General features: G+C 42.6%; 1 protein-coding gene across 1 annotated transcript in view; it reads right to left on the bottom strand.

The window, feature by feature from the left end:
• PDXDC1 (pyridoxal dependent decarboxylase domain containing 1) overlaps positions 1-19,622 on the bottom strand; it is a 40,590-nt gene extending 20,968 nt beyond the window's left edge. The window contains exons 1-5 of the mRNA XM_037507564.2: positions 19,527-19,622; positions 6,336-6,409; positions 5,762-5,827; positions 3,749-3,829; positions 1,020-1,166 (exon numbers count right to left, since the gene is read on the bottom strand). Coding sequence (XP_037363461.1) covers positions 1,020-1,166; positions 3,749-3,829; positions 5,762-5,827; positions 6,336-6,409; positions 19,527-19,547 — 389 coding nt within the window. The 5' untranslated portion in view covers positions 19,548-19,622. The remainder of the gene's footprint in view (positions 1-1,019; positions 1,167-3,748; positions 3,830-5,761; positions 5,828-6,335; positions 6,410-19,526) is intronic.
• Between the last annotated feature and the right edge of the window lie 3,290 nt (positions 19,623-22,912).

The raw sequence follows: 22,912 nt of genomic DNA, 5'->3' as shown, positions 1-22,912 counted from the left end.
CCGGGTCTTAGGATCCTGGTATTTCTTTTCTCTGCCTAGAAACTGTCACTTAGATCAGCCAAAGGAGAGGGATGAGCGCACCCTCATGGCAGACAGCTGGCCACTCACTGCAGCTGGGGGCTATAAAAAACAGAGGTGATGATCCCTGTCTATGAGCACTTCCATAGACAGCAGGAGCTATGGGAAGCAGTGAAGAACAAGAGTCCCTCAGATATCAAAAAGCTGAAGGTCACTGTGCAGGCAGAGTTCTTAGCAGTGTTTCAGCCCTAAGACATTTGTAGTAAATAAAATAGCTAAAAACACTAGTCAGGCTCACTTTAGTTTTCACTATTCTGCTTGTGAGATTTTCTTCTTCTAAACCTCCTACATGAGGGAGAGAATTTCAAGTACAGGTGTTGGATTTTAACCACAAGAAATTTTTCTGGTTATAGTCAAACTTACGCCTTTGTCAGGCCAAGTTCTTTCCCACCATCTGAAAGTGAGTCTCTCCTAAGTTAAATGTCCCCATGTTAGGCAAACATTCCTTTTCCATAAAAGTAACAGCATAAACACAAAAATACAGCTGGCTCTGGGCCTTCTGCTGAATCTGAATCTGCCAGGATTCCACAGAATAAAGCAAATTTCACTATCATAACACATTCATCCTCCTTGGGACAGCACTTCTGTTCTAGAGAGCACAAGCTAATATTTTAATTAAAAATTACCTGAATCCATTCCTATCTTCTGTCCACAGGTAACAATTAGGAATTCTACAACTACATAACTGCTGACATTATTCAACCAGTATGTGGCTTCTGTTCTCCCCTCTATACATAAATTAATTCACTAGAACATTTAATCCAACACTTGAATGGAACAGATATTATTCAATGGGATATTAATGCTATTCCCATTTAATACAATGAGAAAACTGAGGTCCTGTGAGTTTAAGCAACCCTTCCAAGAGGAAGTGGGAGAGGAAGATTTGAACTAATTTATAAATATCTTTAGCAAAAACTGAAAACTTTTAAAGTCTTTACCTGAAAATTCTGCACAGCCATAAGGTAGTGTCTGAAAGTATCCTAGTTGTAAGTTTTCTCAGCTTCTCTTTGTCCAGAGTAGAAATATAAGCACCCAGACTATGCCCCAATAAAGCTATATGACCTTGTTCTCCAATGCTCTGGATTCTGTTGATCAAAATTCATTAAAGAAAAAGCATTAGTCAAAGCATAAAGAAAGAAATACAATTCAGAGATACAGTATTACACAGAAATTCCTGTCAGACCTGAAATCCACTTAATGGCTTACAAGGCAGAAAATCCAATGCATTAAAGGTCTGAGAGGAAAAATATTTAAAAAATTTGAGTCTTAGGAGATAAATATCCTTTCTATGGAATACCTACTAAATATACAAATTATATTTGAATAATTTTCCCCTAAATTTTTTTAAATGCCAACCATAAGAACTATAGAGGATAATTAAGATAAAATATGAAGAGAAATTTTTTTTTCAAGAATCAAATAGTTACCTACAACAATACAGTAAATTCAAGGGAGAACTAGTTATTATCAAGGGGATATATATATATATATATATATATAGTCTTATATATATAATTAAAATGGATGGACTTATTTCCCTCATAAACAATAACTATAAACCAATAAGAAAAAGTCAACCAAATAGGGTACTGGAAAAAGTAAACAGGTCAGAGAAAAAGAACTCTAAATAGGTCTTAAATCATACAAAAAGAAACTTAACCTGGTTCATAATAAAAATGCAAATGAAAAGTATGCTGAAAAAATATCATTTCTCAAGGTAAAAAATATATAAAATAAAATTAAAAAAAAATAGTTTCCTAAGCAACAACAAAAAAAAGACTACATGAGCAAAATACGTGAGCAAAAACAAGTTTGAAAAGTCCTTATTTTTGCAATAAGCTTGAAAAGAAATTATTATCCCTAATTAAAAGATCTGATAATTTGATAAATAACTGAACAATAATCCAATTAGAAAGTGGGCTAAAGATATGGACAGTTCACATAAGAAATAAAAATGACAGTGTAAAAAGATAAACCTCACTAGAAGTCAATGGAAATATAATTAAAGACAACAATAATCAGCATTAGCAAAAGAAAATAAATGTGTTTTCTTGTTGGTGTAAATATAAACTGGCATCATCTTTCTGAAAGTTCATTTACTAGATGCATCAAAATTTTAAATGCAGGGCCTCCCCGGTGGTGCAGCGGTTGAGCACTGGGTTGCGAAGCTGCCTGCAGCCTCTGCAGCACCGGTTCGATCCCCGGCTGCTCCCCGGCCACTGGAGGAGGGTGCCACATGGCGCACAGACCTCTCCTGCCGCCCGCTGCTCCCCTCAGCAGTGTGCTTCGGTCCTTCTGCCTGCTCTGCTCCCCGCTCTGACTCTGGTGAATTCTCTCACCCTCCCGTGCTTCTGACTGTACCCACCACTTGTATAAATAAATAAAAAATCTCTAAAAAAAAAAAAAAAAAAAATATTTTAAATGCAGGGTCTCTCTGGTGGCATGAGGGTTTTAGTCTCAGCATTATGAAGCAATCCACAGCCACTGCAGCACCATTTCGATCCCCAGTCAGGAAGGTGACCCACATGGTGCAGCAGACCTCTCTTATCTCGCCTGCTGCTCTCCTCAGCAGTGTATTTCAGTAGATCTGCCTGTTCTGCTCCCCACTCTATATCTGGTCTGCACTCCGCTCTTGTATGCATAAGTAAATTAATCTTTAAAAAATATATCATTTCTCAACTAGCAGAACTGACAATAATCTTTAAGTCTGACAACTCCCCTGCAGGTAAGGGTGTGGGCAAAGAGGTAGACTCTCACACTGTGCTGGTGGAATTGTCAACTGCACAACCCATGGAGGAAAATTCGGCAAGTCTATTAAAATTACAAATGCACAAACTATCTGACTCAGCAACCCCACTGCTGGAATTTTCATCTCCAGCAATACTTGTGTCTATGAGAAATTACGCATTAGTAGCTAGAGTTATGTTTGTAATAGTAAAACAGGAAGAGGAGATTAGATGAAATATGGTTTATGCATTCCAAGAAAAAGTAAACAGTCCTTAAAGGAGAAAACGCCCGTGCACCGATGTGCAATGAGCTCCAGGTCGGGACGAGCACAATGCACACAGTGTTTATGCACTGGGGCGGGCCGGGCGGGCGCAGAGTTTGCCAACGTATCCACACACACCTAAAATATCTCCTAAGAACACATGAGAAACTGGCAATATTGCCTACCTCTAGAGAGGAAGAAGGCAGCAGCAAGAAGCAAAACTGCCTTTGGAGACCCTTGACATGTCAATCAGGACAATGCATTGCTTATTCCACAAATTAAATTTAAAATGAAGAGAAAGTGAAATAGCTTAATAAATGAATAATAAATAGAAGGGCGATTCACAGACAACACAGCCCCCACCAATCAGCCAGTAGCAGCCATTCTTAGCAATCAGAAGCAGGAAAACACAGAGCAGTCATTCTTTGACCCCTCTGTCAGCCTCTTCCTACGACATGACACCACAAGACCTAGGATTTAGTTTTAGTAAGTGCCTTTCTTTTACAAAAGATACTAACTGACATACATGTTCCTCTGACAAGAAAATGACACTGTTTTGAAACCATATGTAACTGAATATTCTTAGATTATTGCTTCAGCAACTGGTAAGAATGCAATCACTATGAAAAGCAAGAACACAGATACTTTCAAAGAGAAGTTGCCAGCCATTCTCCATACCGGGCGCTCTGGGGCTCCTCCTCATCATCGCCATGCATCAGATTCTGGACTAACTGAAGGATGCTCACCATATCTTGCCCACTGTAGAATGAAAAAGAGGGGATGGACTGGTTGAAGCAGCACTCCCCCAGCCCCCATCACCCTCTCACTATTTCTCTTATCCTAAATAGATTTGAGAAGTTTTTGCAACTGAGTAACTACAAGGGAAATCATGTGTGTGTGTTACAGTATATACCTTTTAAAAACAAACCTTCAATTACTTGAATTCTGACTATAACCTTGTGATTATATCTTCTATCTAAACATGAATCTGATTTTGGAAAACTTTTACAAGGATGAGAGGATGAGCTTTCGTAATATTTCTCTCCCTCTTCATATGAATCTTGAATATTTAACAAATTTGTTATAAAAGCTGAACTCCTGACAAGGTGTTGGAAGGTCACAGAAGCGCTGCTTGTTCCAAGAAAGCAGCAAGAAAACTCCAGTGCCTCTGGTGTATCTGGCTGCCCTCCACGTAGAAGTCTTGTCTGTCTGTTGACATTCTTAAACATACAATATAAGTATTTGTCACCTTCCCCCTGGAAACTACAGGTCTGCTTACAGTGAAAACAGATTTACTTCTGTTGAACATGTAACTAAATAAATGCTCATTACATGAACAGGTGAAAACTTAAAAGAATGTGAATGGCTAAAGGAGTAAGCAATGGCAAGGCCACTTACAGGACCAGTAAAGTTTTCTCTTTTGGAAAAGAAACAGTGTCGAAACCATGCCCCCAAAGCCACCCTCCCAAGGTGCTGACCTTCACAAGAGGGCTCTGGTCTTGCACTGTGCAGAGGTCAAGCCAAGCATGTCCTGTGGAGACACACTGGGGGCTAGCCCATGCCTTAGAGATGCAACCAGACAGCACATGGGAAGCACTTAATGCTGCACGGGGCATAGCACTCTCTTAGATGCTGGCAGCTGGCATTATTAAGTGAGAATGCTGCTCAGCGGTGGCATTAATACGCTTCCCCTGCCCTGCTCCCCAACCATTCTGAGAACTACAGATGTTCTTGGTAGTATCTCTTCTAGGGAAACTTTGATGAGATTTATAGGATTTGGTTCCTGTTCTGATTTATAGGACACACTTCACACTGAGAGCACCACAACTCAGGCTCCAAGGAGCGACAATTTTAAGATATTAGTATCTGGGTGTGTTAGATGTGACAATTATTGGCACCCTGTAATTCTAGCTCCATACTTTTGCAACCTATACATATTTATATTCAGGTCAAAGGACAATTAAGGGAGTTGTATTGTTTACCCAAGGACAGCTTCCTGGTTATAAAACAAAGAAAAAAGCATCTCGTCTGACGGAAGTTGGGCTTGGATTTTAATTCTGTATCGAATGCTAACATCTTGTGAACATTTTACTCAGATAGCTGTTTATTCTTATATTTCCCTTGCTAGCTCAAACTGAAAAAACTTGATAGATCTGCTTTAGTTGCCCAAAAGTAAGCCATGCTGCCAATAAATGGTTAGAGTTGACATTTTCCTTCATTTCACTTTATTTTCAAAATGATAAACCTTATCAAATTAATTAACTCTCACAATAAAGCTCAGAGAACAGGTTTCCAGGACGAACTAAGTGTGACTATACTTCTGCATACTCCTTTTGAGTCAGGAGGCTCCCTTAATTGCCCATGGGTGAGGAGGGAGCAAGTGTAGCCTCAGCTCCCACCAGCCTCTCGCCTCTCAGTTCTCTGAGGTCACACTACGTGTAACTCTAAATCGGCTCTGTGCTCATTAAAACTAAAAGTGCAAAATCAAAGACAGTAAGACCATACTTATTTTTAGCAGCAAACTTAAGGTAGTATAAACACATGTTGATTCTCAACACCTGAAACTTTAATGTCATAATGTAATGCCATTCAATTAAATTAATCAAAAATCAAATGAAAGGAAAATGAATTAAAATCAAATTAAAGGAAAAAAAATGCACAGCCAAACTGGAGATACTTATATTAACTTACCTGCCTTGGAGTGGCCCTGGAATATCTCCTGATATGAGTTTCTTCCCATTTTCCTCCTCAGGTTTTCTAATTTAAAGGAAATAAAAAAACTATTTTACCATATCAAATTTCTACATGTGAGCATGCAAACATGTGATGATGTTGCTTATATCCTCTCAGTGACTGATGCTGGATTTGCAACATGTTCATCAAATCTACCCTCCACACCCAGCTCCCAGGATGGGGTATAGACTGATTTCCAGGCAAAGAAAAGAACATGAAAAACAAAAATAATACTTCAACTCATTTCTTGGTTAGTTGGTCCCTGTTATGACCTGAACAGATAATAAGTCTTCCTTACAGATTTAAGTCAATATATTAAGTAACTCTTAATGGGCAGTTCTGCTGCTCAATTTCAAAATCCTCTAATTACAAAGCACCTTCTACCCAAGACAAATATCAATTTTAAAATTAGCTGAAGCTAAGTGTCACATTCTAAAACCAACAGGTGTCTTTGACAGAAGGAAACCAGTACCTCCAGTTTCACAACATGTTGAACACGATCATTAGAGTGACTTCTGCTCCACAGACTCACCTCTGACTGTCCTCTAGCATCTTCATGGCCTCCTTCAAATTCTTCCCCATTTCAGCTAATGTAGGGTCTGCTATCTGGGAAACAGATCAAAGATGGGTTAAATTTTAAAAATTCTCTGTACAGAAATATCCACAAAAATGCAAATTTTAAACTAACCTAAATCCATTTTCTTTTAATTAAAAAATACATGGACTTATTATAAAGCACAAGATTGATTAGAACACCCCAACAGCCCAAATGTACACATGGAAAAGTCCACAAGGATTACTTCCCAATGGAAGCCACTTTTAAGTCTGATATACACCTTTCCAAATTTTCACCTTATACACCACTGCAACAGTTTCTTCTATGTTATAGTGAATATGGCTTGATGGCATTATGTCCACTTCATTCTTCTCAGTGGTTACACTTTACTCCATTGTATAATGTACTATCATTTACTTAATCAGTACTAAATTAACCGTTATTCCAGCTTTTTCTATTAGAAGCCCAGTTCAGAAATCTATACAGTACACTATTTCACTGTTGTAGTAGACTCCCCAAAAGATATTCATATCTTAATCCCTGGAACTTGTGACTGTTGCCTTATACGACAATATCTTTAAAGATGTGATTAAATGAAGGATCCTGAGATGGTGAAAGTACCCTGGACATTCCTAAATGCAATCACATGTATTCATATAAGAGAGATGCAGGAGCCCAAACACGCACACAGTCACACATACACAAAGACAGAGCAGAGCGAGGTTTGAAGATGTTGGCCTTGAAAATTGGAGCGATGGGACCACTGGCTGAGGAAGGACTGCTGTTGGCAGACAATAAAAGCGGGGCAAGAAAAGAGGCTCTTCCCTAGTGCCAGGGAGGGAATGCAGCCCTGCTAATACCCTGATGTCAGCCGGTGACTCTCATTTCAAATTTCCAGTCTCCAAAACTGTGAGAGAATGTATTTCTGGTATTCTAAGCCGCCCAGTTCGTGTTGATTTGTTACAGCAGCCACAGGAAACGAATACACTCATAAATCTGTAGTATGAGTTTCTATAAACTCTGGAAGTTTACCCACGCTGGGAACAGTGCCACAATGGGAATAGTGACTGTCTCCAGAGAAGGGGCCTGACAGATGGTCACAGGGCTCTGAGGGAGTAGTTTATACCCTTTTGTTCCTTTCAGATGTTAGCACCAAGTGCACATGTATTCTCAAGTCCAAAAATTAATGAAAATATTTAGTTCTTAGAAAATCAAAATATACATTTATGTTCCTTTTTTCTTCATCGCAATTTTTTTAAAAACTTTTTTTAAAATTTTTTATTTATTTATTTATACAAGCACTGGGTACAGTCAGAAGCGCGGGAGGGTGAGAGAATTCACCAGAGCCAGAGCGGGAAGCAGAGCAGGCAGAAGGACCGAAGTACACTGCTGAGGGGAGCAGCGGGCGGCAGGAGAGGTCTGAGCGCCATGTGGGACCCTCCTCCGGTGGCCGGGGAGCAGCCGGGGATCGAACCGGCACTGCAGAGGCTGCGGGCAGCTTCGCAACCCAGCGCTCAACCGCTGCGCCACTGGGGAGGCCCCTTCATCGCAATTTTTAGGAGACAACCTTGTCTTGGATTTCTATAGAGTATGGGTGGGGTTATAAGGTTGTAGACACTCTCTTTTGATCCTTCTTATTTTTCAAATTTATGTTAAGTGTATTTATCTTCTTCTCTTCACATTGCCTACTGCACCTAGTAGCAGCTTACCTGGAGTAGGTGTGCATATAGTGCTGCCTTACTTCAAAATTGCTTTTAAGAAATTCTATTCCATTTATTAATGTAAGTATCAGAAAGTGCTAGTTTTAGAAGGGGCTTGGGAACCTAGTCCAAGGATTTCCCTGTGCTCTTCAGAGCCCTAGGGCTCTTCAGGAGAACTTAACATTTCCCCGATTAGATGCTAAGCTTTTTGAAGGCGAGGATTCAAAGGGAGGAGAGGCCGGTAGGCAGCTGGGCTTCCAGCTCCCCATCTCCCACGAAGCACACCAGTTCTGTTTTATACCACAGGATTTTGAGTAAAGCTTCATTTGTAAAATGTTTCATTGATCAGAAAAAGAACAAAGAAAGTATAGCATGAGAGCCTCTGGTTCTGGTCTATCATTTCAGAGATGACGTAAGGTCACAGAGCTAGCGACAGTCCCCTCATTTCCTGATACCCGTTTCTTCCACTGTTACAGTGACCCCACAAAGGATTACAAATAATCACACAGCCATAGCCATTCTGATTTTTATACCAGATAAAAAAAATCATTTAAAAAACGGTTGTTTCCCGGGTCTCCCCTGGTGGCGCAGTGGCTGAGCACTGGGCTGCGAAGCTGCCCGCAGCCTCTGCAGCGCCGGTTCGATCCCTGGCCACCGGGTCACCAGTTCAATCCCGGGGAGGGTCCCACATGGTGCGACAGACCTCTCCTGCTGCGCCCGCTGCTCCCCTTAGCAGTGTACTTCGTCAGTCTGCCTGTTCTGTTCTTCGCTCTGGTGAAGTCTCTCACCCTCCTGCGCTTCTGACTGTACCCAGTGCTTGTATAAATAAATAAATAAATAAATCTTTAAAAGAAAAAAAAAAAAAAAAAAAGGCTGTTTCCCATAAAATTCACAACTGAAATGCAACCAGAGATGAGTTGGAAAGCAACTGAAATGGGCCTCGGTGCCCTCAGTTAATGATTACAGCCGGATGAGGAAGTGTTGCAGGCAAGCCCATTTCTGCTAACTCCGGATCTGCAGGTCATGTTCCCTGCCCCCTTCCTCTCCTGGGATGCTCCAGGGTGGCCCTGATCATCCTGCCAAGTTAAAGCCGAACAGCGCTTCCTGTTAGAGACACCTCCGTGTTGACTGCTTGTAAACTCGGCCTGTGTGAGACACCCTGTGCCTTTCATCCCTCTCTAGTTACCTCCTAAATCACAGGTGAACACTTCCTAGAAATCTATGGCTAAAGCCATTTTCACTCTTTCACATGCCCTTCTAAGCCAAAAACCTCAACTCTTTGCCCAACAATGGCCTTTCCGGTGTTGATGCCCCGCCCTCTGGGAGATTATAGGCTTCTTGAAGGCAGCGATTCAGGCTCTATTAATTTTGGCTTCTCTTATTATAGAACCAGGGATCTCAAGTCAGCTCAATTCTTAGACTGCCTCTGAAAGCCCTGGGGAGGGCAGAGTATACTGGATACTAACATTCTGGCTCTAAGGGCAACACAACTCATTTTTCTGATAGACCGGAACAAATTTTTCAGTTAAGAATCGACAAAGCAGTTCCCTTACTTTAGAAGGCAGGTCAAAGGAACAACAGTTCTAAACACCAGGCTCTTGTGATGACAAGATGAGGTAACTGCAGCTTCACAGGCCGCCCCCCCCCCCCCCGGTCTGGCGTATAGTCAATCTGAATGAAGTAAATGTGAATATGATGCAGCTCCAATACTGTAGACCCTTCTGTGCTTATTGTGTTCATAGGATGCTATGAATACAAAAAATGAGCAATGATGTAAAATATAAATTAAAATAAACTTATTTAAAATAATTTAAAAAATGGGATACTATGAAATATAAAATGTTATCCACTTGCAGGATATTGAACTCAAAGAATGCTCTCAGAAAAACGTGTATCTGTTGTTTCCTTAAAATAAACTAGACCTATATATGCTTCTCCTGAGGGCAGCCACTACTTTTTTATTCTAAGTATAATGTACCACATGGTGGTTGTGTGATAACTGCTAACAAACAATGGCAGGGCAACAGTCAGATGTAAACCTGAGTGAATGAAGGATAAGTTGCATAAAGACGTTTAGTATTTACAAAGAGACTGTTGCATGATATTGAGGGAAATTTAAAAAAGAGTATCTTGTGTGAGAATGTCAGATTTTTTTTTAATCCCTTAGCATCTATTCTGGGTCTGGCATAGATAAGGCACAGCAAGATCTGTGATCTTTACGAATTATTACCATTTACTGGGTTGCTTACTCTATTCCCAGCATTATGCTAATCAACACCTTCACTTGCTTATTTCCTGACTGATCCAGTCACACAGTTCGTATGTTTCAGATCCCAATTTTAAAACTGAGTCTGTAGGACTCCAGAGCCAGTGCCCTAACTAAGGGGCACCACTGTTTCTCAATTTTATCAAGTAAGTAAATGAAGCAATTCATACTTTGGAAAAGCTCTAAGGTTTTACTTTAAGGACAATCATTGCTTGATTAATGTTTTCGTTTGGATAAGAAGTGTATCAAAAGACTCTCCCATAGGTAAAATTACAACAGTCTCAAGTAAATACCATAAACTTAACAGACTCAACTAGAATACCATAAACTTATCCACCAAATCAGGGCATTTTTGAGAGTGAAGTGGGGCACTATTAATAATTAAGCCAGGATGGTAGGTAAGAATTGGGCTGGTCCCAGGTAAACCAGGAAATGCTAAAGTGCTAACCTTCACTAAAGTGTTTCTTTCCGGTCTTAAACCATCATCCCATCTAGCAAAATCCATGCAGATTTTATAGCGGTGGCTGATTATGAGTTTGAAGTGTAAAACACAAGACAACATCTAATGTGGAATTCGTGACCCACCGTGCTGGTACACCGCACCAAATAAATACTCAAGGACCACACAGTATTGCTACAATAGACTGCTTTTCCTACCCACAAACATATCTGAATGCATTTCTCTTCATCTTGAGTAAAATGACCTGATTAAAAACCCTGGGCCTACTGAAAACAATTTCTCAACAAAGGTCTTTATATTAAAAAAATAGTCAACAGATTCCCACCACCTGTTTGAGGCAATGGGTGTATAATCCTAACCTTTCATTATCTCCTCTGACTGCTGATGCAAGTCCACCCAGGTAGACGCAAGCCCAAACCTTGAACACACTGTGTGAAGACCCTTTTCCAGGAAAGAGGGCTGAGCAACTCAGAATTCTGACTTGGATTCCCAGGGCCTCCTCACACCCAGGGTCCCAAAGCCTTAAAGAGTCTTACAGCAATTCTGCTGTTAAAAACCAGATCAAAAAAGTGCAACAAAACATTTAAGGAGGGGGGCCTCCCTGGTGGCGCAGCAGTTGAGTGCTGGGTTGAGAAGCTGCCCGCAGCCTCTGCAGCGCCGGTTCGATCCCCGGCTGCTCCCCGGCCACCGGAGGAGGGTCCCACATGGCGCGCAGACCTCTCCTGCTGCCCGCTGCTCCCCTCAGCAGTGTACTTTGGTCCTTCTGCCTGCTCTGCTCCCCGCTCTGGCTCTGGTGAATTCTCTCACCCTCCCGCGCTTCTGACTATACCCAGTGCTTGTATAAATAAACAAACAAATAAATAAATCTTAAAAAAAAAACATTTAAGGAGGGTGTATCATGTATAGATGTATACACTCTAATTACAAAGCTCCTTATATGCTCGTTATTGAGAATTCAGAAACAATTATTAGACTGTTAGTCATTAGATTGCAGAATTGTATTTTAGTTAACGGTTGATTCTGCTGAGCTGTGAGTGGATTAAATACTGAGGCTTCAATTATATCAGACACAGATGCGTGGTGTGGTTAAATGCAATTTCAAGGCTCCTGAGGAAAACCATTCAATTGTTTGTAAAATAATTGTCACAGAACTGAGACAGCTCATTCTGTAAAGCAAGCCTCATCACTTGTCCCTTTACAAACATTTTTCCAAGAGTCATTCTTATACGCAATGATTTCCATCACCTTCAGTCTCCGTGGAATATTAAAATATTCTGCCAATTATTAGGAGAAACATCACACAATGTTAAAGTATCACTGAGTAAAGGTCTCATAAATGTTGGACGAAAGAGGAGTCAGGGAGTCTCATATTTTCAAAAAAGCTAGTAAGAAATTATAAATTTGCCTGGATTAAAGAAAAAAAATCACTTATTTTCACTTGTGGCTAGAGTTACATCAATTCATTATGAGGTAACACCGGTACTATTTCTGTCCTTATTATCAGACACATTCTATTTATTATTTTATTCTATTTCCTTTTTTAAAAACTGCTAACCATGGCTTGCTCAACTGATTTGACATCCTGATTACTGATGCAACTTGTAGCTTGAAAAATACTCACAATGGATGTCATTAATAATTAACATCCAGGGGCCTCCCCAGTGGTGCAGAGGTTGAGCGCTGGGTTGTGAAGCTGCCTGCAGCCTCTGCAGCGCCGGTTTGATCCCCGGCTGCTCCCCGGCCACCGGAGGAGGGTCCCACATGGCGCGCAGACCTCTCCTGCTGCCCGCTGCTCCCCTCAGCAGTGTGCTTCGGTCCTTCTGCCTGTTCTGCTCCCCGCTCTGACTCTGGTGAATTCTCTCACCCTCCCGCACCTCTGACTGTACCCAGTGCTTGTATAAATAAATAAATAAATAAAAATCTTAAAAAAAAAAATATCCAGTTATTAATGTGATAAACCATCATTTGTTAATAAAGTTTATTAATTAAGAAGTCATTTATAACAACCTTTCAAAGGTGGAAACTGCAGTAGAAAAGTAACATTCTCAGAACCTAAGGTTTGGCAACTACTGCTTTACAGTCATTTAAAAATGTTCTCAGCTTTCAAACATGCCTAATCAAGATGTATGGACATTTTCTTCAGCTACGCAAGCCCATTTACCAGGTGCGATAACAAAAATTATGTATTTACTTTCAAAGGCATTAGGGGGGAAATAATACCTCAAACCCTGAATTCACACATCACATCTAGCATAAATCAAAGTTTAAAAAAAAAAAATGGGTCGGAGGCTAGACTACAGCCTCAGAAAGGAGCTCTGGGACCACTGCCAAGGGGTCAGTCAGGGAACTTTAGGAAGATGGACATGTCCCATGTCTGGACCATGCTGGTGGTTACAGGACTGTAGACAACTGCCAGTGCCCAAATCCAAACTGTACAGTTAAAGTGGGTATTTTTACCACATGTAAATTATCCCTCAACTTAAAAAAAGGGAGGGTGAGATGCTTTAAAGTCAATTTAAAAGAAATATTAAGCAAATATTAGTACAAGTGTATAATGCTATCGCCAAATTCACAAAGCTGGTATATGAGTAACCGCTATTCGGGTAAATATAGAGCTGAACCTTTAAAGAGAAGCAGCCTCCAGCAAAGGGGAAAAAAGGAAGTCCAAAATGTAATTTAAAAATATATAAATCATAGCATTTGTTAACCATATAAGTTTATAACACTGTAGATTTGATAACTGGTTTTACTAGAATGTTCTTTGGGGGTGGGGGGCTAGGGGAAGGGAAGCTCCTGACAGAGAAAAAACTTAAGCCTGGGAAAATACCAGGTGCTCATAGCAGAGAGACCTTGGTGCTAGCAAAGCTGGTTTACAACACAGGCATCAAACACATAAACAGATCACTACCTGTTTTCAGCTGATCAGAGTGATTGATAAAGCTCCCAATTGCTGTTTCTAACAACCAACTACTCTTACTTTCTACAGCTTTCTAAACAGAGTGAGTCCCGGCAACCATCAATTCCCTAAATATCACGTACTTTCTTCCCAGATGGAAAAGTAAACAGGGCCTGCTCTCTAGCACCAACAAGTACCCCAAATACTGCACCTCCCCAACAGGCAACAAGAACCCAGAGCAGCTGCTCCAAGAACACAGCTGTCCTTTATGGGGCTGTGTTAACAGAAAACAACGGGAGTTCTCTGAAAGATGCAGCGCCTGGCAAACTTGGCTTACCTTACCAATCTCAACTTCTCAATTTCCATTTGTAAATACATTTTCCTGATTTCCAGCAAGGTATTAACAATGGGGCCCTGCTGTCTGCTTCTGCGTTGTCTAAGAATAGGATACCTAATCTCATCTTTAATTATTGTGGTCGCTAGGCTTGAGAACACTAGGACATACTGTAATTATTGGCTCATTAAACACCATAAATATTTCTAGTTGAAAAGGGATATGCAAATATTGCAAACGGTGTTAGTATTTAACCTTACAAATCCCTCAAGGAGAGGCAAAAAAGAACCAATGGGAAAGAGGCAAAAATATGTAACAGAACCATAAACACCTGGTAATGAAACGGCGGCAACGAAATTAGTAATATCAGCTCAAAGTGGTTCTCGATGAAAGTACAGTGAGACTGATTTAATGTGGGCAACAGGTTCTTGGACGCCGCGACTACCGAAACAGGAGGGAAGGAGGCAACATGACTGCAGGACAAGGACATAAAGAAGAGCTGAGTCTCCGCACACCTGTGTTTCTGTAACCACAGCATCACCAAACTCCTAAATAAAGATCCAAAACACTCCCGATATTCAACATTCATTTATATTCATTCTTTCTTCCTCCAACCCACTTACTGTCAGGGCTGAAGAAACCAGGGAACTTGGAGAAAACCCACCTACACTGGGGAGCCTCTGGGAACTCCCTGGCAACTGGCCTGCCCAAGAATGGATTGCTTTTTGCTCATCAACAGCACAACAATGCTGAGAGAAACAGTGCCATTCGAGGACTTGCTATAAGTGAAGAGGAGAAGAAAGCACATGCAGACCATGCGCCTTAAGTGCTGGGGCCGGTGGGGGTCGCAGTCTAAGTTGCAGAGAAGGCGTCGCTAGGGACTACTTCTCTTCCACAGGCCCACTCCGACGGCGTATCTCAAGATAATGCCTCCCGAGAACTACACACATGGAAATACACCACCCATGGGCAAGTTCTATTTCCAAAAATGTACTAGTTTATCTGGAATCCCACATTTAGTATGGAACAAAGGAAAACTGCTTACAGAGAAGTAGACTGCAGGCCTGGAAGAAAAGGCCTTTGACTGAGATACTTAAAGGGAAAGTTTGTTTTGTTGGGGGACTGAATCAGAGATAAAGATACCTAGCATCCTTACCATTATTTGCAAAACTGAATTAGAATTATGTGGGGTTAATGTGCCAGCCTTCTCTTAAAATCAGTAAGAATAATTTTGAGGAAATGAACCCGTTAAATAATGAAGCTTCCGTATCTTCAGACTTTTTAGGTTGAATTTTGTGGAGCTCACAATGTTCAGTATTTGTTTTTAATGCCCCAAATTGCTATTTTCCCACCTAATACAACAAATTTAGTTTAATAAGTAGTTTAGTCTCATTAGGCTCCTGAAAAGCTCACTAGAGCTACATACCCAATGTCACTGAGTTGTGTTTCAAAGTCAAGGCTTTATTTGGCTGTTTCTACTTTTCCTCATATAAGAAAAAGATTATATTAGAAAAGTTTATTCCCTATTATTTGCAGCTTTGATTGTATTTCCAGAGAAATGAAAAGTGGACAAGGTCCCAGGCTAGACCTCAAGGACTATCTATCCTTAAGGTAGTTAAATACTTCGCACTTGCCACAAAGCAAGAAACCACATTTCCCTGATACCTGGCCTTTGAAAATCATTTACCGCCTTAGCCACTAAGCACCTGTATGCAAAACCTTCATGTCTCCATGATGCAGGAATCATCTTTACAGACAGGCTTTCCCCCTTCACAGAGGCCTCAGACTCCACAGAAAAGGAGAGCTACACAGCCATACCACAAAAACTGGTCTTACAAGGTTGGCTAGAGGGGTTCTGCTTGTGAGCTTTTAAAACAATAAGAAGGACCAGAAATTCTGATAGTCCTTATCAGTAATGATCAGGAAATGTTCCATTCATGGGGTTCCTACTGTTCTGTATAAACTGCAAATATTAAGGGGATGAAGAATTTTCCAAAAGCAGGTCCAAAGGGGGAAGAGGGATTAAGCTCAGGATCAGGATAAGAACCAAAAATGGGTTGAGTTGTAGTTATTTAGGCCAGAAACTTTTAGTCTTTTAGAAACAAAAATTAAGTACATAACAAACACTCTATAATGTTGTCCAACAGAACTTTCTGTTGTGGTGAAAATGTTCTACATGTCTGTGCTGTTTCATACCGTAGCCATAAGCCATGTTGTGACTGTTTAGCACCTAAAATGTGGTTAGTGAGGAACTGAATTTTAAATTTTATTTCATTTTAATTAATCTAAAAGTAGATAGCCAAATGTAGCTAGTGACTATCCCACTGGACAGTCTTTTTCTTCATTCTCTAAGTCAGTGGTTCTCAAGCAAAGGCAGTTCCTCCACCTCAAGGAACAAATGCTTCATCTGAGCTGTTGATGGTTGTCTTGTGCCACTGCGGGGGGGTGCGGGGTGGGGGGGTGGGGGGGGGGGATGTGTGTGTGTGTGTCCTACTGGCATCAGCATGCAGAGATGCTACTAAACATTCTGCAATGCTCAGGACAGCACCCACAAGAGAGAATTATCCAGCCCCAAATCTCACTAGTACTGAGGTTAAGACACCCTGCTCTTAAGTTTACTCAAGGTTGGAATTAAAGTAAATGTTAAACAAATTGCAATACACCTTGTCTAAACATAATATCCAGGAAGGATGTGATTCTCCAAGCAATAGGAAAAGGTCTGGGCTGTTCCACCAGTTGAAAGTAGCAGGTTTTTACTACAAAAAAAAAAAAAAGAAAGAAAAAGAAAAAGGTATGTAGGTGTACTGAATAATTTATTAAGCTTGTCAGCATCAGACTCGTTATTTCTGGTGGCATTTTAAAAAGCTGAATATTAATATAAGTAAAAACAATGAGACAATGCCACAGGGTCTTTTCCTTATGAACTGGGCACAGAGTAGTGGTGGGGTTGAGGCTCACACTCTTCAATTTGAATTCCTTGCCCCCCTCAATGAACTTATCTGGTTTCTCAAGACATCACTAATTTTGGATACAAGAAAAAGGATACTACTGTGACAGAGAAGCAAATGAAGATGAGAAAATGACTGTCATTGCAGGCCCACACATCTCCATGTTACCTAAAGAAAAAGCAAGGGTGCAGAAATACATGTGGACCAAAGCAAAAACTCCATGACCGCATAACACATTTGAGAGTGAGAGACATTACTTAATATTTAGGAGGATGGAGATCAAATAACTTTGTGGTTTCTGTAACCAGTATAAATTATGCAAGGATTACTTTAAATGGGATCATTCAGAACTGCTCAGATAGTTCACAAATTTTTATCAGTAACGTAGAATTTAACTCAAAATAGTCTATTCCTCAAAAAAACAAACAAACAAACAAACAAACAAACAAAAACCCACAACACCAGGAATAATGGATGCAATTCAATGTTTTATTTTGAATCAAAACTGTTTTTTGGAATACAAAATCCTCATATTACAGCAGGGCCTTTTCTTAGCACCAACAGAAATTATCCATTGCTTCGGGAATATAAAAATCAGACACAGTCCTAGTTCTGAAAAATTTACATTCAGAATTTTTATGCTGGCCTATGGCAGAAACTTCCAGCCCACACATTCTGAATTCCTAAAAGATCACTGCAATTTTTGTGACTGTGCCAGCCTTGAGTGCCCTGGAGTTTCACTACTTTAGATCTTCATTTGGAAAACTTAATATTTATGGAACCACCACTGTAATCCACTAATCCAGACGAGTAATATGTAAAGTAGGACTCCTACCTGTAAATCTGTTTTATAGATTTGCCCATGAAGAACCGCTCCAGGAAGAAAGAACACCCTAGTTCCTAACTGAAGGTTCCTAACTGAAATGACACAAAGCTCATCTTCTTATGCAACTGGAAACACTACTCAAGGGACATGTTTAGCATCGTTTTGTATTCAATTATTGGTGTTATACACATGATTCAGAGCAAGGGCTGTGGTCTCAGCGCTGACATTTTGACCCGGATGATTCTCTGCATGGGTACTGTCCCTTCCACTGTGGAATGTCTACCCACCTCCCCGGTCCACCCACTTGGTACCTCCCTAGCCTCCAGCTGTAACAACTAAACTGTCTCTTCCTATCCCTTAGGAAACAAAACTGCCCCCAAGCTGACCATCCCTGACGTAGACTGAAACTCAGAGTACCAGAAGGCAGATACTGTGCTAATCAGAAGCGGAAAGAGTTTATTCCTAGCCAGAAAAACATGTGACAATCACCACAGAGGTGCTGGAAGAAAAACATATGGGAGGAAAAACTCATCCTTTTCCTTCCTTTATTGCCTTCCCCCAATTTACAAGAAATAACCCAGGAGCTGGCAGGCTATGTACCATTGTGTTCACATTAAGACATCTGACTCAACTTGTACAATTACTCCCTTCAACTCTCCCAGGACCAGTAAACAAATCGAGAGCAGCGGGCGCACTGAAAATGACAAAATGTTATTTGTCAGTCCAGAATTAAAATTAAGCAGTCTTAAAACACCCGCATTGCTCCTGAATTCCATACATTCCGAAGGTATGAAAAAAAGTGGGTTCGCACCAAACTGGACAGACGGCCAAGAGGGAAGTGGGATAAGAACTTTACAACGTGGGGCTCTTAAGGTAGGTATCCAAGCAAAACCAGAAACTGGTTCTCCCTGACAAGCCCTAACTCCGGGACAGTTCGAGTCCATTTCACACGCTCGAGCAGGCAGGTACATCAGGTTACTTCCCCAAGGGGAGTGGGAGGGGGGGTGTTGGGACAGAAGAATGCGCAGCCACCGATGGATTTCGGATTGACACGAGACTCTCTCCTCGCCACTTTGCAAAGGAGTGGCCACAAAGTTGGGGAGCAGCTGCGAACCCCGAAAGAAAGCTCACCCCTTTTTGGGCCTGCGGGTCTCCGCGCTGTGCACCAGCTACTGCATCAGAATCACGTGGGAACTCGTTAACACGCAGGTCCCGGGCCCGCCCCCACCCCCCTCCCCAGGTTCGAACCCGCGGGCTGAAAAATCTGGATTTTTTTCACCCCGGGCCCAGCTGATTCCCAGCAACGCTGGGGCTGGACAGACCCTGCAATCACCGCTTTCCCTCCCCGCTGGCGCCCACCGCTGGCCACGCTCTGCAGCCGGCTCCGAACCCGCCGGGTTTCTGCCCAGGCATCCCGGGGCCGCGAGGGGTCAGCCCCGGCGTCCGAAGGGGGGAGCCGAGCTCAAGCCGGGCCCGAGGCCGGTCCGGGCCGCTCGCCGCCCTCGACAGAACCCGGCCCGGCCCCTCCGGGCCCGCGGGGCCCCGAGACGCCTCCGGGCCGGTGCAGGGGCCGGGCCGGGCCGCGAGCGCCGGACAGCGCGCCCTCGAGGCCAGGCCGCCGGCGGGGCCCGTTAGCCGCCGGCTGCCTCCCGGTCGGACGGCAGCTCGCGGCCGCCAAACAGTCGCCCGGAGGCGGGGACCCCGGGCCGCGGCGCCGCCCCGCACCCCGGTACGCACCTTCTCCAGGGACGCGTCCATGGCTGAGGCGGCGGCGGAGCCCGATGGGAAGCCGGCGGCCCCGGCGCTACTTCCGCCTCCCGCGCCCGGCCGCCGCGTCCACGCTGGCAGCGCTGACGTCCCCCGCGCCCGCGACCGGCGGGGCGGAGACCAGGAGGAGCGGCCCGGCTGCGCCGCCGGGTGGGGAACCTGCGGGTCGCGGGAGGCGGGGCGGGGCCCCTCGGGGTGGGCGGGGCCCTCCGGGCTTCCGTACCTGGGCGTCACGCCGGCCAGCCCCACGTGCCCAGGTGAGAGGGGGAGCGTGGACAGCGGAGCCGCTCCGAAAACTGTTCAGAAGACTGCCAAGGACTCAGAGTAGGCATATAGACATATAATAGTTATAAATTATTTTTCACGCGGTGAAAACCTGGAAATTCTGTGGCGCTCCTGTACCTCCAGGCCTAGACGTCCAAGTTTCCCCCACTGTCCCCCTCCTTCAGAAATGGAACAGGCCACTCAGCGCAGGGGGCGGGGCTAACGAGCGCCGTGTGCATGCGCGGGACGCATAGTTTTCTAGGTGCCGGGAGGTCTGCGGGGGTCAGGTGGTGGTCTCGGCGAGTGACGACTAATCTGAGCGCGCGCTGATTAGAGCGGGAGGGTGGGGGGAGGGGCTTCCCTGCAGAATTCTGGAGGCAGGACACTCGAGGCTGCGGAACCTGTTCCTCCTCCCTGTCAAAGCACAGTTATGACCCGTCAGGTGATGGGTGATAATAATAATAATAATTAATAAAAATAAAAATTAGGTCCACTGCTCTTCCGTTTCCAATACAGCAGCTCTGTGACGTGGAAGGCATTATTATCCCCTTTTGCAGTGCCAGTCTAGGGGGGACTCAGGCCCCAGCACACTGACTGCAGCTCCTGTGCACTGCATGCATATCCTGCCTGCAAAACCGCTTCCACCCCTGCCGTGGGAATGGGAGGAGGCGTGCATTTGCTTATTATAGTCCTCCAGTGAGGAAGACTGAAATAGTCTACCACGGATGTTGTCAATGAAATATTTCATCTCCAGAAGGTCAACGAAGGTACAACCGCAAATACATCTCTTTTTTTCCTCCTGTTTTCTGCACGCATTTCTTCCAAAATCTGCAGATAACCAGGTCACATTTTCAGTGTAATCATATTTTGAGCTTTCTAACTTGTATTTGATAAAAGCCTGATTTTTTTTTTTTTAAGATTTATTTATGCATACAAGAACTGGAGTACAGGCCAGAGGTGCGGGGGCGGGTGGTGGTGAGAGGACTCTCCAGAGACAGAGTGGGGAACAGAACAGGCAGATTGACTGAAACACACTGCTGAGGGGAGCAGGGGGCGAGACCGGAGAGGTCTGTCTCGCCATGTGGGTTTCTCCCTGGCCGGCCTGGGGATAGAATTCTTGCTGCAGAGGCTGCGGATTGTTTCACAGTGCGGTGCTTAACCCCCTGAACCACCAGGGAGGCCCAAACCTGGTTATTTTAACAGTTATTTTCTACCAAAGTAAGCCCTAGTGTGCTGGATTAGTGTATCATGGGAACTATTTGTTAGGGGGAAAAGGATGTCCTAAAGCTAATTCCATACAGGCGTTGTGGACTCCACCCCCACCCCAGGCCAAAGCCAAAGACACTGGGAACTCCAAATCCCATCACCACCAAAGGAAAGGTGGCTGGGACCTGAGGGTGGGGTTAAGCAGCCAGGTTGGTATAAAGCCAGACACGTGGCTTTGGAGGGGTCCCCCATTTTGGCTCTCCGCCCTCTCGCAGTGTCTGGCCAGCTCTGAGAGTGCCTTTGGGTTTCCAGGTCTGCGGATCGGGTAGGAGGCATTAAAGACTTTATTTCCCTATTTTCTCCCTGAGTTGTACACTTTCCTTATTTCCTTTTCCCTTGTAAATAAACCTTTTATTAACCTTTTGTGTGTGCCTGTAGTGGAGTATTAATAAGTCCCTTTTAAGCGCGTGGGTGAGGACCCACAGCCAGGCAACCCGTTCAATATCGGGGCTGCCCTACAACATATACACATTGTCTAAGGATGTATACTTTCCCAAAACTGAAAATGGAATGTACCTCTGCTTGGGCAACACAAGCCACTTTCCCCAAGGTGTTATTATGAAGATGTTCAAGCATTTAGAAAAGTTGAAAGAATTGTACAGTGAATATCAGTACCCACTGCCTTGATCCTACAATTAACATTTCCCTGTATTTGCTTTGTTACATAGGGCTCCATCCTTATAGCTTGTGTTTTGATACGTTTCTAATTTGCATACATCAATACATTTCACTCCCAAACACTTCAGCATGGATATCATTAAATTTCTAGCAATTTCTAATGTCACCTCCAAGTATCTGTGGATTGCATTATAGAATAGATTCTACAAAACAAATATTAGAGAAACGAAACATTTATTGTAAAGGTAGACTTTAAAACTCAACGTGAAAAAGTGGGAATAGTTGATTTCTTTAATATTTATCCAAATATTTATTGCCTACCATCTCCGACAGACACTAGAAATACACAAGAATAAGCAATATTCCTGTTCTATAGTTTTCACTTTGGGACAAAGAGAAAGTCTATGAAACTCCTAAAAATAGACCCCAACTTTTGTGTGGCGTGCATTTTTTTGGGGGGGAAATGCCCATAGCGTCCATTTTATACTCAAGTTTTTGATAGATGCATGTGCATGCGCACACACACATATACACACACGGCAAAAAATGTTAAAACCACTTGACTTGTATGTTAGCTAATAAATTATAATGCAATATTTTATGGGCTAGTATAGAGATATAAGAAAATATTCTAAGAAGTCAGAGCATGAAACTACTTATTGTGAGAAAGTTTAATCTCTGCTGACATTCGGTGTACACGCATTGATGCAGTCTTTTATTTATTAATAGGCAAAAAGCAAACCAAGTAAAGGAAGTAAGAAGTTAAAAAGTAGAGGAAATAAAGCAGGCTCCTTCCCCCTTTGAATCCGTTCACATCATTTTGTGTCCTGGATCACATTTATTAGCCATATAGCAGATGTTTTTTAGCCTTTAACTTGTAGGATCAACCAAGTGACACATGTGTAAGATATATTAATTATTCACCATGACCATGTGAAAATGATAATAAATTACCAAAACTTGGCAGAAGAGATAAGGTGAATAGAAAGGTAAATGGAGCCACTAAAGTCCTTAATTTATTTTAGCAGGTAGCTACTCTCTAAAAGGGCTACATCAAGATAGATTTTAAGTATAATATTTAAAAACATAAAGGAAACCCCTAGAAGAAATAAGAGTTAACAAAAATCTGGAGTTGGAGAGAGAGAGCACATACAGTAATAAACTCATTTTTTATAGTAGTGAGCCAGCAGAGTCTTTATTATACATTA

Source organism: Talpa occidentalis, unplaced genomic scaffold, assembly GCF_014898055.3.
Source record: "Talpa occidentalis isolate TD23 unplaced genomic scaffold, MPIMG_talOcc4v2.1 talOcc4.12, whole genome shotgun sequence".
NCBI classification, from domain to species: Eukaryota; Metazoa; Chordata; class Mammalia; order Eulipotyphla; family Talpidae; genus Talpa; species Talpa occidentalis.
This window is presented reverse-complemented; position numbering and strand designations above follow the sequence as displayed.